This window comes from Leptinotarsa decemlineata, unplaced genomic scaffold, assembly GCF_025532065.1.
Source record: "Leptinotarsa decemlineata unplaced genomic scaffold, Ldec_3_MD MMD2_P_RNA_scaffold_14, whole genome shotgun sequence".
NCBI lineage: Eukaryota > Metazoa > Arthropoda > Insecta > Coleoptera > Chrysomelidae > Leptinotarsa > Leptinotarsa decemlineata.
This window is the reverse complement of record NW_027412528.1, coordinates 13,172,506-13,191,088: the sequence shown is the minus strand read 5'-3', so window position 1 is coordinate 13,191,088 and position 18,583 is coordinate 13,172,506. Positions and strand designations below refer to the sequence as shown.

Here is an 18,583-nt window from a genome sequence, read left to right as displayed (position 1 = left end):
CTGACTGCCTACGGTCCTTGATAACCAATCAAAACTCAGGAGGTTGAATTCTAATGACATCTTAATTCAGCCTATTTTATAGGAGCAATTGCTGCCTCAGAACCGAATAGAATTCGGTAGTAGCCACTGGTCAGTTGTTAGAAAGAACCTTTTAAATTATCAAATACTCCTAATAACAGGAGTACCGTGCCTGAACCATTTATGAGAATCATAATGCACGAACAATATAAATAAACATTTAAAGTAACCTACGATTTTCCACCGACTATCATCAGCTGTTTATATTGATGAATTTACATTTCGGAATTTGGCAATACTGTCAACCGTAAAATAAAAACAATTTGCGTTCTATCGATCCTAACCTGGCCTCGCATATTCTGAAAAATGTAAACAGACAATTTGGAGGAACCATCCGATGCTTTTGAAATCTTATGACGAAAAACAACTGTTAGTTAAGCGGTAAGTATATTTACAATGTTTCCCATTATTCTTTTAGTAGTGAGGCAGTACCTAAGTATGTCGGATATTCGCTAATAATCATTCTTGTTTCTTACAGGTCGGCCTCATCAAGAAATCTATAAAAATGAACTATAACACCATCATCTTTTGATTATACACCAGTCCAAAGTACAACTTTTGTGTATTTACGTTTACGGGTCCTCTAAGAAATGCATCAAATAAACTACCACACTTCAAGTCGTCGAATAGTTTACGGTGATTCGACTACTAAAGCTAAGACCACTTAAGGAAGGATATGCTCGCAAGGTTACACTATAACGTGTGGTTACGTGTTGAAGTTGAATTAATTTACCAACCAGACATACAACCACGGATTCAATAAGCATACCCACCATACTGGATGATCATAGAATGCTGTATCCAGTATAATATTTGATAAAGTATATACATAACATGCAAAATAAATCAATATACCTTTATAGTAAAGAGAGTATTATTAAATAATGGCTAGTGCCAAAAATCAACGTAACACCACCAAGGACTCCAATAAAATCAGAACAACCATCTTGACAGAGTGATCTATATAGAATCTGCGGAGTTCGAAGAGAAAATCTCGATATTTTATCCGTTTTTCCTCCACTTTTCTGACGATATTGGTCTCGCCAGGAGCTGAAAACTCCACGACAAATATCGTTTTGCTCTGGTGGTCGAGAAGGACCACATCAGGCTTATTACCATGCATGAGCCTGAGGGTGGGGAACGAATAGTTCCAATAAATTTGGCACTTCTCGTTCCCCACAATGGATTCAATATCCCCCGGAGCGTAGGGCAACACAGGTGTCTCGTCAATACCGTAAGAGTGCCGTAGATGATAATATAGTACTCTTAGGGCCGCGTTATGTTGATGGATATAAGCAGAGACCGCATATGCTGGACATGGTGATAGCAAGTGCATTAGGGTCTCGGGCGCCTCGCGGCAGGCCCTGCACCTTGTGTCAGGAACCTCTATACCCATCCTGGCAAGCCATGATGAACCCCTCAGTTTCCGACTTCAGCCCACTCGACCTGAGAAAAGCGAACGTCAGGCGCTTTGATAAACTAAGGTCTTCAATATTATTGAAGAAGACCCCATGCATTGGCTTATCCCTGTGTCTCCGCAGAAGTAAGGTGATCTCTGCGGCTTTTATCTGAGCTTTTTGCTGAACGGGTTCCAACTCGGTGACAGAGTTGTAGTCACCTCGTTCAGAGTCGAATACTATACCGAGTTCATCAGCTGCTCGAGCAGCTGCCCTAAGGAGAAATGCTCCAATTCCTGCTCTCTCATGGTCACGGACCATGCAGAGAAGGGGATCCGAACTCCTGACGACTTTACAGGCTGTATCCAGTACCATTCTGTCATGTAGACACTCCAAACTCAAAAGTCCACGACCTCCCTGTTGTCGGGGGAAGTACAACCGTGGAACGGACGATTTGGGATGCAAACTCCTATAGAGATGCATCATTTTTCGGGTCCTTACGTCGAGTTGATACAGCTCCTCCCGAGTCCACTTCACTACTCCAAACGAGTAGAGTAAGATTGGAACGGCAAGCATATTTGTTGCAGCTACTTTGTTCTTCCCCGACAGTTCCGATGACCAGATCTGTCGAAGTTTGTGCTGATACTTGCCGCGGAGAGAGTTTTTCACTGCAGTTACCTCTTGTGAGTGGCGTTGTTCCACCCCGAGGTAAGTATACGTCTCTCCGGCATCCAGATGATGTAGGAGGCTTCCATCTACGAGCTGCACATCCTCTCCGTAGTCCCCGCATCGTCCTCTTTTGAGATGAACCATTGCACATTTGTCTATCCCGAATTTCATACCGATAGCATGCGTGTACTCTTCCACCACCCTCAAGGATTGATGGAGATCCTTCTCTCCAGAGGCATAAAGTTTAAGATCATCCATATAAAACAGATGGGTGACCTTGTGCCTCCGGTTTCCGGGGGTGCCACAATTATACCCTCGAGTCTTTCTGAGCGCAACGGATAATGGCAATAGTGAGATGCAGAATATCAATATTATTATTATTATTATTATCCCGAAAGACGACAACCACATCGAACTATGTTCAAGTTATTGGATCAAAATCTCACCGAGTTTGGTTCATTTGAACGCCGAGGAAAAAATACGGAGAAAAATGGACCAGAAAACTAAAAAAAAATTGATAAATGAGGTATGTACGAGGTAAGTCGGACATTCTGTCCTTTCCAATAAAATTCAATAATTTACAGATAAACATGAACTCGGGGAAATCTACACGTCAAATTTCCTCCGAAATGAATATTTGTCATACAAGTGCTTGGAGACATCTCAAAAAAAAGTGGTTTAAAATGTTACAAAATACACATATCCCAAAAATTGCACCCAGGTGATTTCGAAAGGCGATTAGAGTTTTGTAATTGGCTAATAAGAAGCCTTGATTTTCCTGTTTTCCCGGAAAATGTAATTTGGACAGATGAAAGCACCTTAACGAATTATGGGATATTCAACCGAAATAACGAACATATTTGGAGCATAAACAACCCCAGGCAGTTCCGAGAAATTTGACCGTAAGTAAGATTTAGTATTAAGAGGAATCCATGCCCACTTGAAACGTATTTTACTTATAGTTTCTCAACCAGTTATCCGATTTTCATCCAACTTACACTGATCGCTTAAAAAAATATTCCTCAAGTGCCTGACTATTGTTTTTCGAATTTTTGAAAAGAAAAAAAATTATCCCAACTAAATTGTTTTGAAATGATGGAGAATGACAGTTACCCTCTAGTAAATATAGTTTTTTTGTGGGCAGGAATTTACAAAGATAGAATAGCATTGTTAGAGATTTCGAAAGATTGAGGAGGAGGGAAATTAATCGTGCAGTTAATAATATTCTAAGAAGGGCATAGTTGTGTTATCATGAACAAGGCCCACATTCTGAACATTTGCTGTGATTTACTTTTGTCTTTACATTGTAGTTAATTATTGTTATTTGTTCAAAGTTATATTTTCATTGAAAAGAACACAATGTCTAATTTACCTTATACACACCTCTTTTATCAAATTTTGATTGTTGAATCTGCCTCCGTATTTTTTCATTGGCTTTTCAAACGAACCAAACTCGGTAAGATTTTGATCCAATAACTTGAACATGATTCGACGTGGTTGTCGTCTTTCGGGGTACAAGTTTAATTACATTTCCGATGTCCTAACACTGTTTCTATCGTATTTGTAATAAATTTGTATCATATTTCTTTTTTCTTCATTCGTGAAAGCCATTTTGTGCCAGAAATTCAATGACTTGTACAATAACAAAATGTCATTAAGTGTAATAAATTGAAAGGCAAATTTAGAAATATCAAAATCAAAGATTATCATGTTAAGACTTATTTTTTTCAATATATCCAATTTTTCGAAAAAGAATGATAACCTATGGTACATTATTGGAAAGGTAAAATCTGGTTCTATTCAAACAGTAAGAATCCAATGTAGCGCCAATGAGAAAGAATAAAGTTGAAGACGAAACATCGGATAGCAAATCAGAAAACACCATCATGTAGCAGGGAGAAAGTGGCAATGCGGAAGAGAAATTCATTTTCGAATCCTTCGAAAAATGAAGCCATAAAAAAATAAAAACCATTTACTAAAATTTCTGTTTTTTCCGTATATCTTCGGAATATTATTAGTCAGGTAAAGGCACAACTTTGCCCTAATTCAACCATCTTCGTATCTCTCATAGTTTTCGAGATCCCAATGGTGAGGATCGAATTTGAAACACACTGTATATCAATGGAAAACTAGAAATCCAAGTGTAAGCTTTTTGTTTTCTTCTATTTGAATTCTGAAGGAATGTAGAATACTTACAAAACAGAGTCGCTTCTTACAATTCTGGAATCGGAATGCAAATTTTCTCTAACGTTATTATCTTGAAGCTGGCTGATATTGACGTAAAGAAATATGTTGTGCATGTCCAATATGACGTAGCTTCTCAAAAATGGCGAGTTTGGTACGTCTCTACCTCTGATATTCAACAGCCAAGCGATTTCATCCAACGCTGTGATTACCATTGCATCTGCCCCGTGTTTTTGAAGTTCTCTCCGAGTTTCGTTCATTTTAATGGTATAGTTCTTTCCTGAAATACTTCAATACATTTCAATATATATTCTTTGAATATAAAAAATATTTTTTTAGTTGTGGTAATCACTATTTCACTAATTGGAAGTCAAAGACATGCAATTTCTGTAGATAATAAATTGTCTTTTGGGAAACACATTCATTGTGCCAATATTCTTCAACGTAAAGATAACAAAACTTCAACTTTTACTAAATTATTTCAGTTCCATATAAGACTCCTTTGAGACACCTACAACTGTAATTGACTTATTGCTCCAGCGTCCCAGGCTAAGTAGATCTTCTCTCAAATTTTAAAATGACAACCGTTTTCTGTTTCTAACCGTATCCAAACACTTTCCCAGTTGAAAGAGAAAAAAATCAAATATCGAATCAAACTGCAATAAATATCAATAATACCTTTCACGTTTTTTCAATGTGTTGCCGACCTAACGACAAAAGAGACCCATTATCAGCAGCAGGGGTCTATCGCATACCGTGCACTTGTGGAAAGGTATACATCGGAACCGCCAATCGATCCATGGGAACAAGACTAAAAGAGCATGAAAGGAACTGCAGACTAGGCCAAACGGACAAGTCAGCTGTGGCAGAACACGCACTTAGTGAAGGAGACCACAGAATTTTGTTTGAAAGGGAGGCAGTAGAGATCCACAAACACACAGAGAAGTTCAACCGAAAAGAAGAACCGGTGAACCTCAATCGAATATGGAAACCCATTTTAAGGAATTCGAGAATAACGAACAGAATGACAACACGCAGCAAGATTGTTAATGGTCCAAGTTCAAGTGCAGGAACGAGTACAGGTACAAATGCAGGTACAAATACAGGTACAAATACAACTGATTACCTGACAAGGCATAAATACGCTTCACGATGCCGAAAAGGTAGTCATCAGACAGCAAGCCATGATGGTTAAACCTCGCGACAGCGAAACGTCAGGAAGAAATTCCTAAAATCCACGGCTTTCATATATATATATATATATATATATATATATATATATATATATATATATATATATATTTACCAATGCTGAAACATAGTTTTTGATTTATTTCGTTAATTTCTTTTTTTAATTGATCTATTCTTATTCCATTGTTTTGTGATATGTACAGTAAAGACGCTCTGACCGTATAAAGAGACAGACAATAGGATGACCAGTTCAGTTTGAGGAGTGCCTAGAAGATGAATTTACACCAAACCAAAAAACTAACAAACATCTTCAAACCACTGAACATCAACATCACATACAAGCCGAACACGAAGATAATACAAAAAATAAACAACTGTGAAAAAGAAGAAGACAAAGACCAAAACGGAATATGCAGTATACAATGCTCGGACTGCAACAAATTCTATATCGGCCAAACCAAGAAAAAACTGATCCAAAGATACAATGAGCACAAAAAGGCATACATAAATCCAACAGTATATAAATCAAACCTTGCAACACACGCCATACAAAACAAACATAATTTTCCCCCACCAGAGAACATAAAACTCATAAAACAAGTCAACAAGGGAAACCGCATGGACATTTGGGGAAACTTGAACATCCATAAATTTAACAGTCATTAATCACACATTCCTAGAGAAGATCTAACACAAAGAATAGTACCTGATGCAGAACAAATACAGGCAAATTTACCTAAAGTACCTGAAATACCTGAGTTAAGACACTCTAACCGTATAAAGAGGCAGACAACAGGATGACCAGTTCAGTTAGAGGAGTGCCTAGAAGATGACAGTACTACCAACTGTCGAAAGCGCTCGCAGATAATTAATAGAAGATATAAAGCTTCAAATCCTTTTTGTAGAATTTAATATTGAAATACTCAAAATGAAGGATAATTAGTTGCATATATATATATATATATATATATATATATATATATATATATATATATATATATATATATATATATATATACAGTGTCACCATTAAAGTGCGCACCATTTGGGAAACTTTTTTTTCGAAAAGTTTCAATGAAGTTTAACTTCGGCACTTGTTTGTGCTTTAAATTTAACTTAAAATGATGTGGTCAACTGCGAACCACTGACGTTCAGTGTTTGTCAAATTCAACTTTTTTTTTGAAAAACATTGAAAAAGTGCATTTCTAGATCGAATTTAACAAAAAGTTATTTGAAAAAGTTGTGTCTACGGCAATTTTATATCCATATGCCAAATTTTATGAAACTAGGATAAAGTTAACGTTTTGCTTATTTTTGACAGATATCCCCTTCATTTTAAAAAACAAATTCGTTTAATTATCATCAATTCATGTATACATAACAAACTCATCATGGAGTTTAACTTTACTGATAAATTTTTACTTATACGGACATTTTTAGAGAGAAATTAAAAATTTGACTGATGCAAAATCAATCACTTGGCTATTTTCTTAAAACAAACCTTTGATTTCGAAAAAGCAGAGGCAACTAAAAAAAAATGCAAATAATTTCGATAGAACTATTATTATTATTATAAATGTATACATATATATACATATCATTTACCTACTCCTATACAGCTATTCATGAGAAAAACCAACCAAGAACATTTTATTTTAAGCTGGTAAAAATGAAGAGGAAATAAATGCATCTAATTAAACGAGAAATGATATTATTCAATAATTAAGTACCTGCTTTATCAATTCCCAGTATGAATGCATCTTTGCTCCTTTTGACTCCTCTCTCTTCGGGTGGCCAAATCAAATCAACCAAACTCACATTCAACGCTACCAGTTCCAAACTGGACCCCTTCAATTCTGAACGTAGTTTGTTCCACATGTATTCAGACACCAGTTTTGGATTGAGTCCTATTCTGCCGTCTTTTGGCATATGCTTTCTTAACCAATCAGAAATTGTTGGAATGTTTTTGTGGCCCTCTCGGAATAGTAGCCAATTACAATCGATTTGTTCATCGGCCTGTAGATGGTAGCGGCCATCCGTCCATAGCGCGGCTTTATCTAAGGTGATGATTGCATTACCATAACTACCACTAAAACCTGAGATGTACTCTCGTCGTTTTTCATAGTCGTCAACATCAGTACTCTGGAAAATAAAAACGAAAGTGAAGTCTTGGTATACAGGGTGTAACTAAATAAGTGTAAAACATTGAAGCAGGTGATTCCTCATCGAAAAAAAGATAGGATGTTTCATATAAAGAAACTTCATTGGAGCATCCTTCGTTAAGATACAGCCCCTTGAAGGGGGTACATAAAATTTGTATAACAATTTTTTCACAAGCACTAAAAAAGTTACAATATTGAAATTAACCTGACGTTTTGTACTACCAAAGAGACACTCAGCTAGAAATTTATTTGGTTTACCCCGTGGTTGTAAGGGGTGGAAAACGCAACCCATAAAAATTATTTCCAATGTAACTTTTTGTCTTATTATTTGTTAACCATTTAAAAATTCATTTCTGATAGCCTGTTTCATTGTAAACAAAAATTTTTCTTGGGTTTTTTGACCAAAATAAACCAGTTCGCAGCAAAAAATTATTTTAGGAACAACTACAGAGATACATCGTGATAAATGCGAAATCTACAAAGGAAAATAATTGTTGAACCGAATTTTTTTATTTGGCTAGTATGTATCTGTAGAAAAAATATTACTTCCACTGAAATCTCTGCAAAATCAAAGTATAAAATGTATATTCAATTAACTTTTTTTGGAGCCTACTGTTGCATACTTTTTTACCAATTCATCCACATCAATACTGGATATAAAAAGTATTCTGATTGAAGCTGTTAGAAAATTATCAAAAATTGGATTGAGAATTAGGGGTATCATTTCAGATTTAGATTTAGATTTTATACACTTGCCAGAAAATATTTCAAAGTGACTGTAGAGCTGCCATATTTCTTTATTGAAGAGAAATAAATATTTTACTTTTTTTGATACTTCTCATCTGCTGAAATGTAGCAGAAACCATTTTTATGATGACATTTTGAAATTTGATGAATTTACAACGAACATGAGTCATCTTGGATAACTTTACAACTTGGATAAGGAAAAGCAATATAGATTAGTACCAAAACTGATTGTAACTGATATGTAACTTTTTGTCTATTATTTGTTTACCATTAAAAATTTATTTCCGATAGCCTGTTTAATTGTAAACAAAAAATGTCTCTTGGGTTTTTTGCTCAAAATAAACCAGTTCGCAGCAAAAAATTATTTCAGGAACAACTATAGAGATACATCGTCATAAATGCTAAAATACGAATCTAATCTATCTATAGTCTATTTCAAAAGAGTGTAGAGTAATAAAATCTCATTAAGTATTCAAAAGCGCTACAGGGTGATCCGTCAATAAATTCTGTCACTTCCCTAGTCCGCATTGCAAAATTATGTCGTTTCATAAAGAGCAGGTAGGTATCACCCTGTTTTAAGGGATTTGTCCATTGTTATCGACGGATAAATACTGAGCCAGAGGCGCGCTAGTGGGATAATTGCCAAAAGAATATGCATTCATAAAAATTATATTAAAGGAAATAAAAATTTAATACAGCAGAACAGTGTTATTAAAAAAATATAAAATGTAACAATAAAATATATACGAACCGAAATCGGGAAATACTCACAAACACACACGAACGAACTTTACGTATTGAAACACTTGTGGGGACTTTAAATCAATTTATTCACAAAAACGACAAGAACTTTACTGGATACGTTATTACAATTTGACACTTGAACAATACTAAAACTGTGAACTTCCCTTAACGTTTAACAACACTCTATTTATACCCTAATTGAATGTTCTAGAGATTACTAGGTACAATTTTCGAGAACCTTCCGAGAAAATAATTATTCAGACTACCCTTAATTCTAAACCCTAACCTAAGCAAAAGTGTCACTGTCACTGATACACTGGTCTCTGTCCAGATTGCTTATCCCGCTACAGTATATTTACAATTCAATTAAATTATTCTACATCAGTATAGTCTTCATCCGAAGAACTGTCATCATCCCCTGGTGTTATAATTATAGGGTCAACCACCTGATCGACCAAGTTGTCCAGTTCCCACATTTTATCTTCCTCTTTTAAAACATGCTGGATTGCTTTTTGCCAGTTTTCTGATGTGATTTCCATAATGGCTTGATCAAACAATACCTTGACATCTTTCATTTTAAATGTGGTATTGTGCCTTGCAACATATCCTTTAACTTGTGCCCATATAAGTTCTATAGGATTTAATTCGCAATGATATGGCGGTAGGCGCAGCACAGTTACTTTATACTTTTCTGCTACATCTTCTACGGCATATTTCATGAAGCGAGATTTATGTTGTTTTACTATGGCTAGTAGTTCCTTCTTTACTGAATTCGTCTCAAACTGAATACCTTTTTTTGACAGCCAGTTAATAATTTCTTGCTTTCTCCAAGCTGAAGTTGGTACCTTCTCTAAGCGCCTTGAATGGTAGCTTGCATTATCCATAACCACGACCGAATCAGCTGAAAGAAATTTTAACATTTCCCCGAAGTAGTCTTCGAAGACATCCGAATTCATGTCCTCATGATAATCTCCCGTCCGGCACGACTCAAAGCTTAACAAACCTTCTTTTAAAAATCCGTCTTCGCTTCCAATGTGAGCAATTATAAGCCTCTTCCCTTTTCCCGAAGGCACTTTAATACCCGTCGAAAGGCCTTCTATGAAAGCTTGGCGAGAACTTGTTATATTTTTATCTTGCCACATTTTTTTGACTATATAACCTTCGTTTATCCACGTCTCATCAAGATAAAAAATTTTCTTTTGCTCTCTGCGGTACTGCTTTATAGTTGTCAAATATTTTCGTCTCCAGCAAACAATTTCATCACTTTCCAGTAATAGTGCCTTTCGATTGTGCTTTTCCCAGGCAAAATTCATACTTTTTAAAGTTTTCCATAAAAGTTTTCTGGATATCAAAGGAATATCGTTATCTTGGCTTATCTCGATAAATATTTTTTCAAGAGTGGGTATTTCCTTTTTAAAATAAAACGAATGAACTTTTCTTCGAATGTCACATTTGGTGTCTTCATCTAAGATTTTTATTGGTCTTTCTGATTTTCTCTTGCATGGACTTACCTGGCCTGATATCTTTCTTTCTCGCAATAATTTAAAAATCGTGGACTGTCCAATTCCAGTCATTCGGGCACATCGCTCAACACTTTCTTGCACAGACAAACTAGGGTGATCGTGTTTTATGCAATCATATACATTTAAAATTATAACTTTTTCGCAAACAGATAGCGGAGATTTTTTAACACTTCTTTTCTTTGGAGTAAATGTCCCCATTTTATAACTTTTTCACTATTTCTATATCACAATATCACTGTACGTTTAATTGGTGTAGTAACAATTACTATTATAACTCGAATGTTTAAGACACCTCGGAACTAAGTGTTAACCCTTTTTTGAGAAATCATGCTCGAGTATATGAACCCAAATTGCATATTAAATAAGTTTACAAGAACCACTAAAATTAATCTTAATCTTTTTTTAAGAAATTTTACTTACCTAAATACATGTAGGTACTTAGTTTTAGACCAAATTACTTCCCAAAAATGGCCTTTTATTATTATCTATGTCTGTAATTTTTAATTTACTTTAATTATTAAGTTTAATAATCCTAAGATTTGCCTACGCCCATGGACGACAACGAAATTCAGGCAAATTTTATGACACTTCATGATTTATTACTCTACACTCTTTTGAAATAGACTATAGTAGGTCGCTATTAGCGATAGTGACAATTTAATTAGTATGACGCTGTAAGTAAGTGACTTCTCGAAATTGAAATAATACTAATTGTGTGATGTTGTTCTGTTCGTAATTTGTTACTTAAATAATTCACTTGTTATTAAAATGGCATACACAAATGAGGAAATGGCTGATATGCATTACGTTTACGGTTTGTCGCAGGGGAATGGTTAGAAGTTTCTAGAAGATATGCTGAAATGTATCCTCAACGGCAGCATCCTCCACATAGAATATTTGCTCGACTTCATCAACGATTACGAGAATATGGTTCATTCGACGAAATAACGCAGGATTGTGGTCACCATCGAGAAGTACGAACACCATAGCTTGAGGAAGCAGTACTTAATTTGATTGAAGAACAACCTACTACCAGTACTAGAAATATTGCTTTCCAGCTAAATGTTGATCATATGACGGTATTTCGTATTTTAAAGGAACAACTCTTATACCCTTACCATCTACAACAAGTACAGGCACTGTTACCGCGAGACTTTCCGAACCGTCTTGAATTTTGCAATTGGATGTTGGAAATGATTAGACGAAATTGTGTTTTCCTGAAGACGATAGAATTCACAGACGACTGTAGTTTTTCTTGGGACAAGATTATTAATTTTCATAATTACCACATATGGGCTGATGAAAACCCTCACATTATTGTCGAAACTAACCATCAAGAACAGTTTTCTCTTAACGTATGGCTCGGAGTTATTGGGAATGATTTAATTGGGCCTCATTTTCTATCTCCTCGATTAAATGGTGAGGCATACTGTAATGTCAGTAGGAATGTGCCTGGACTATAATACTGTATAAAAAGTTATCTGTGACGTCCTTGGACAGGGCTCTGTGATTTGGTATTTTAAAATTGGAAAATATAGTTATTGAATGAACCTTGAAGGTGTTTCATTTAGATGGATGACAGATATTACAAGTGGCGACGAGGATGAACGTATATTGAAAATTTAGTCTAACAACGGATTTGTTTGATTGAAAACAAGTAACATGGCGACAATTTGGGTTACAAACGGAGTTCAATCCAGACATTCACGATTTCGGCATCCATGTCCGGCGACTAAAATCGTTTTTTACTGCTAATGAGGTGGCAGAGGAAAGTAAGCAGCGAGCAATGTTGTTGAATAGCCTTAATCAGAGTGCATTTGCTTTACTCGAGGACTTATGTGTTCCCGATAAACCAGAAAATAAAGGTTTCAATGTGTTGGTTGAGTTATTGGAGAAACATTATCAACCGCAACGGGCAGTTTATGCAGAAAGGTATGCTTTTTATTCTGCGAAAAAGCTTAAAATAGAAAGCATTCAAGAATATTCAGTGCGTCTTAGAAGGCTAGCTACACATTGTAAATTTGGTACTTATTTAGACAATGCACTTCGGGATAAATTTATATGTGGTTTCGAACCTGGAAGAATTTTGGATACCTTATTTACCAAAACCGAAATGTTAACATTTGAAGAAGCCATCAGCAGCGCATTAACGACAGAGTCAGCTCAAAATAATTATGGATTACCAGTGCAAGTGAAAGTGGAAGAATTACATCGCTTGGAAGAAGATTTGATACGTCCGCGCGGAAGAGGGCAAAGAGGCGGTAGTCAAGGGCAGATGCATAGACAAAAACCTACGACGACAGGACCACACATCGCTTCAGGAAAGTATTCCTCTAAAAAAGGTATGTTTTTTTGTTCGGTGTGCGGGGGCAAAAATCACGAATCCTACAGATGTTTTTACCGAGAATATATTTGTGAGAAATGCGGAGGAAAAGGCCATTTAAAGAGAGTATGCAAGGTGGGTCTAAACCATTCATTTAATTATTTCGAAAATGAACAGTTAGAGTCGAGCGTTGATGATACCAACGAGTTTTCGACAACAGTCAGAGATAAACCTTTATTTTGTTTGAAATCTTTAAATGAAAATCCAATATTAGTAGATGTTAAGTTGAACAGAGTAAGTTTCAAAGTTGAATTAGATTCAGGGGCTTCAAAATCAGTGATTTCAGAAAATTTGTGGAGAAAACATTTCCAAAAGTTACCTCTAAAAGAGACCAATTTGAGTTTTGTAACATATGTTGGGGACAAAATTTGTGCTTTAGGTAAAATTGAGCTTGAAGTCATTTTTAATAACCGTTCCCATATTTTGGATTTTTTTGTAATTGGACGGGGCGACAACTTGTTACTGGGGCGTGATTTCATTCACAAATTCAATTTAGGATTCAGGCAGTTGAATTATATAGATGAGATTTCAGATAAAAAAATTGTGGAAACTTGGCAAACAAAATATGCAGATGTTTTCAAGGACGAATTGGGAACATTCAATAAAGGAAAACTATCCCTTAAATTAAAAGAAGGTATTAAACCTAAATTTTTCAAACCTAGACCAATAGCTCATGCTCTTAGGGAAAAAGTAGAGATAGAAATAGATAAATTGCTTAAAATGGGTATTTTAGAACCAGTCCAATATTCTGAATGGGGCACACCGATTGTTCCAGTATTAAAAGACGATAAAGTAAATGTTCGAATCTGTGGAGACTATAAAATTAGTTTGAATCCTCATATCGAAATTTGTCGTTATCCATTACCAAGAATAGAGGATGTGTTTGCAAAATTATGTAATGGTGAGCAATTTTCTAAACTTGATTTGAAATTTGCCTATCAACAAATATTGCTAGATGAGGAATCAAAAAAACTAACTGCTATTTCCACACATAGAGGTGTATACGTCTATACACGTCTACCTTTTGGAATTTCGTCTGGACCTGGATACTTCCAGTATATAATTGAGCAGGTTTTAAGTGGCATACCAGGAGTTTGTTGTTTCTTGGATGACATTCTAGTGACCGGTAAAAATAAAAAAGAACATATTGCAAGGTTAGAATTAGTTTTGGATAGACTGAAAGAAAGTGGCTTGACATTAAAAAAAGAAAAATGTCATTTTTTCAAAAATTCGGTTGAGTATTTAGGGCATGTTATAGACAAAAATGGGTTACATAAATCTGCGAAGAAAATTGAAGCTATTTTGAAAATTCCGCGACCGACAAATATTTCACAAGTAAAATCATTGTTGGGCAGCGTACAGTACTATCACAGATTTATACCAAATCTGACCGACATTTTATTTCCTCTTTATGACTTATTAAAAAAAGATCACCCATTTGAATGGAACGAACAATGTGAAAAGGCATTTTCGGAAATTAAAAAAGCAATTACTTCTCCTCAAGTTTTAGCACACTATAACCCAGATGTTGATCTAATTTTAACGGTAGATGCTTCATCGTACGGTTTAGGTGCAACCTTATCCCACAGTTATCCGTCGGGTATAGAAAAACCGATAGCATTTAGTTCTAGAGTATTATCAGATACCGAAAAAAGATACAGTCAAATAGACAAGGAGGCATTATCTATAGTTTATGGTGTACAAAAATTCCATTCGTATCTGTGGGGCCGTAAATTTTTTCTAAAATGTGACCACAAACCGTTAGTGTCAATTTTTGGACCAAAAAAAGGTTTCCCAGTTATGACAGCAAACAGGTTACAGCGCTATGCAATATTTTTATATTCCTATGATTTTGATATTCAGTATGTAAATTCAAAACTAAATTGTGCTGATTTTCTTTCACGACTTCCATTAATGGATAAGGAACAAAAAATAACAGAGGAGCCGAGTTTAACATTAAATTATGTAGAAAAAAGTAAATTACCTATAAATATTGAAATTATAAAAAGGGAATTAAAAAGGGACGAAAAGTTAAGCTTAGTCCTAGAATATGTAAAAAATGGGTGGCCAATAAATTACAAAAGTGAATTGATACCGTTTTTCAAACGAAAAAATGAACTAAGTATTGAAGATGATGTTTTAATTTGGGGTTATCGAGTAGTAGTTCCGGAAATATTGCAATCTGCTATTTTAGGTGAGATGCATAAAAGCCATATGGGAATTGTAAAAACAAAAGCATTGGCACGTTCATATATTTGGTGGCCGTCTCTTAATGAAGAAATTGAAGAAATGTGTAAAAATTGTATTTCGTGTAGGAGAGAACGACAAAACCCTCCAAAGGATGAGTTGACGCCTTGGCCGATTCCTTCCGAAGTATGGGAACGGCTACATGTAGATTTTTTGGGACCAATTAATGGTAAAACTTATTTCGTAATTGTGGATGCATTATCGAAGTGGTTGGAAGTTTTTTTAATGACTTCAATCACAGCATCAGCTACTATAAGTAAATTAAGGGGATTATTTGCTCAGTTTGGTCTCCCGAGGACATTGGTTTCAGATAATGGACCAACGTTTATCTCCAAAGAATTTCAGAATTTTTTACTTAATAATGGCATTGTTCATGTGACGTCTCCACCATACCACCCAGCTTCAAACGGGGCGGCTGAAAATAGTGTGAAAACTATTAAACAATTTATTATCAAGACTTTGAAAAGTTCTTACAATATTTTTGATGAGATTTCGAAACAATCTCAGATTACAGAATTAGACCTTTATAATTTTTTGGTATTGTATAGAAATACAGAGCATTGTAGCACTGGCGAATCCCCTGCCCGTTTGATGCTGGGCCGAGCTCTCAGAACTAGATTAGATTTAATTAAACCCATAAATATACCGGTACGTAAACCCAAACCTATGAGTACTATTAAAGATAATATTATCAAATCACAAAATCGTCAGAAGAGAAATTATCGAGGAAAAATACGGGATCGTCTTGAAATAGGACAAAAGGTGCTAGTGAAAGATTATAGAAGGGTTAAACCAGAGTGGACATCGGGAATTGTAATTCGTAGATTAGGAAAAAATATTGTTGAAGTAAGAATACCCAATACCAATTTGGAATGGAAACGTCACATAAACCAGATTCTCCCTGTTCATGATAGCTATGTGAATTCAGGAGAAGTTGAAATCAGTAAGGAACAAATTGTTTTGCCTCAAGAGGTGGAAAAATCGAGCTCTCAATTAGGTAGCAGTGAGGCACCAGGAGCGGTGGTGGGAAAATCACAAGAGAGAGATTCAACGATGTCAATATCGAATTATGATAATATCAATTCAACTAGTAGTGATCAAGAGACTCATATATCTCCCAGTGAATTATCCCATCGCCCCCAGCGTTTCAGAAAACCACCTGAGCGGTTTGTACCATAGTTATAAGCACAAGAGTTCTAAATTAGAAAGGGAGGAGTGTAATGTCAGTAGGAATGTGCCTGGACTATAATACTGTATAAAAAGTTATCTGTGACGTCCTTGGACAGGGCTCTGTGATTTGGTATTTTAAAATTGGAAAATATAGTTATTGAATGAACCTTGAAGGTGTTTCATTTAGATGGATGACAGATATTACACATACGTTCAATTTTTGAGAGAAGTGCATTCAGTACTGCTGGAGGAAGTTCCTTTGGGGGTCAGAAGGGATATGTTCCTTATGCATGATGTAGCTCCGCCCATTTTAATCAAGTAGCACGTCAGCATTCAACTGAAACATATGCAAATCAGAGGATAGGTCGAGGAGGACCACATAACTGGCCCGCTCGATCCCGGATCTCTATCCTCTTGATTTCTCTATTTAGGGCCATTTACAGCATTTGGTTTATCGTACTCCTGTTCGCGATGTAGAGGACTTAGGAAACCGCATCATCGATGCGTGCAGGGTAATCAGAGAGACTCCAGGAATATTTGAGCGAATACGTGGCTCAATGCGCCGACGTCTAGACGCATGCGTAATGTCTGAAGATAGACTATGAATTCTACATGTTGTGTGTCTTGTTATTAATAAGTTAGTTTTGTTTATTACCCTTTAATCCTTAAATGCAGGTACTAACTACAAAATAACAATAAATCCAGTTCGCATTTATGACGATGTATCTCTGTAGTTGTTCGTAAAATAATTTTTTGCTGCGAACTGGTTTATTTTGGGCAAAAAACCCAAGAAACATTTTTTGTTCAAAATGAAACCGGCTATCGGAAATAAATGTTTAAATGGTAAACAAATGATAAGACAAAAAGTTACATTGGAAATAAATTTTAGGGGTTGCGTTTTCCACCCCTTACAACCATAGGGTAAACCAAATAAGTTACTCGCTAAGTGACTTTTTGGTAGTCCAAAACGTCTGGTTAATTTCAATATTGTAACTTTTTCAGTGCTTGTGAAAAAATTGTTATTCAAATTTTATGTACCCCCTTTAAGGAGCTGTATCTTAACAAGGGATGCTCCAATGAAGTTTCTTTATATGAAAGATCCTATCATTTTTTCGATGTGGAATCACCTCCTTAAATGTTACACCCTGTAGAAGGCCCACACACTCTGTCAAATGAGGCTCTCATGCCCCTTGTCAACGGATGAACAATTTTTTCATCCACCCCATCCCAGCCAGGTAGAGGTATACCGTGAAGGGTGGTACTGATGTCTGGTGACTTTCATATTGCCAACATCTCTTTAGTCATGAACCCATTTCTCTTTCTGACGAAAATCAGCTGCAAGAGTAAGGGAGCTAGGCTCCAACATGATTGAACTGAGGATGAACTTTTTAATATCAATTACTCCAATCTAATTTTACTGTATACGTCAAATGTGAAGTCCTTAAACCCAAAACCACGAACTGTTCTACTGCCAAATTTTCAGAGGTGTTTATTGACAATCAATTTTCTAGAAATATCATCAATATACAGGCTGATTCACGGTGGATGGCACATTAGACGTTTCTGGTGAACCAGACAACGGATCACTTTGAAAATTAATGAAGGGCATATTCGGACATTCCCTAGCCAACTAAAATATTTTCGACAATGCGGTGTTGCCGCTTCTATTAGAAAGCAGTAGCAACTTTGATTTTTCGAATGGAACACTCTGTATATAATATTATTTTTGGAATCTCCAACAATTGCCCGACAACTTTTCTTGATATTTCCCTATACCTATCTGTTACCGTTTTCGAAATAAAAATTAATTTCAATTTTTTTCTTCGAAAATCATGACTTCTAAAAATGCCGATATCTTTTAGTTAAAAAGTACTATGATATCGAAATTTAGTTTGGAGTTAGGTGATACTTGGACACTTCCCACACGTCAGCCTAATCTCCGTTACTTCAATACAGGGTGGTAAAAAAATACAGTTTTTTCGTTTGCTTGAAAAAGTTGCTGAAATTTGATTATTTTAAATGGAACACCCTGTATATTATTGGAAATTCGGAAAGCTGCTGAAATTTGCTTTCTTTCTATGTATATCA

General features: G+C 35.6%; 1 protein-coding gene across 3 annotated transcripts in view; it reads right to left on the bottom strand.

Moving 5' to 3' along the window:
• The window catches only part of LOC111511853 (xaa-Pro aminopeptidase ApepP), a 296,974-nt gene that overhangs the window by 36,188 nt on the left and 242,203 nt on the right, over positions 1 to 18,583 (bottom strand). For all 3 annotated transcript variants that reach the window (XM_074179519.1, XM_074179513.1, XM_074179526.1), the window contains exons 3-4: positions 7,250 to 7,661; positions 4,341 to 4,608 (exon numbers count right to left, since the gene is read on the bottom strand). In XM_074179519.1, coding sequence (XP_074035620.1) covers positions 4,341 to 4,608; positions 7,250 to 7,661 — 680 coding nt within the window. The remainder of the gene's footprint in view (positions 1 to 4,340; positions 4,609 to 7,249; positions 7,662 to 18,583) is intronic.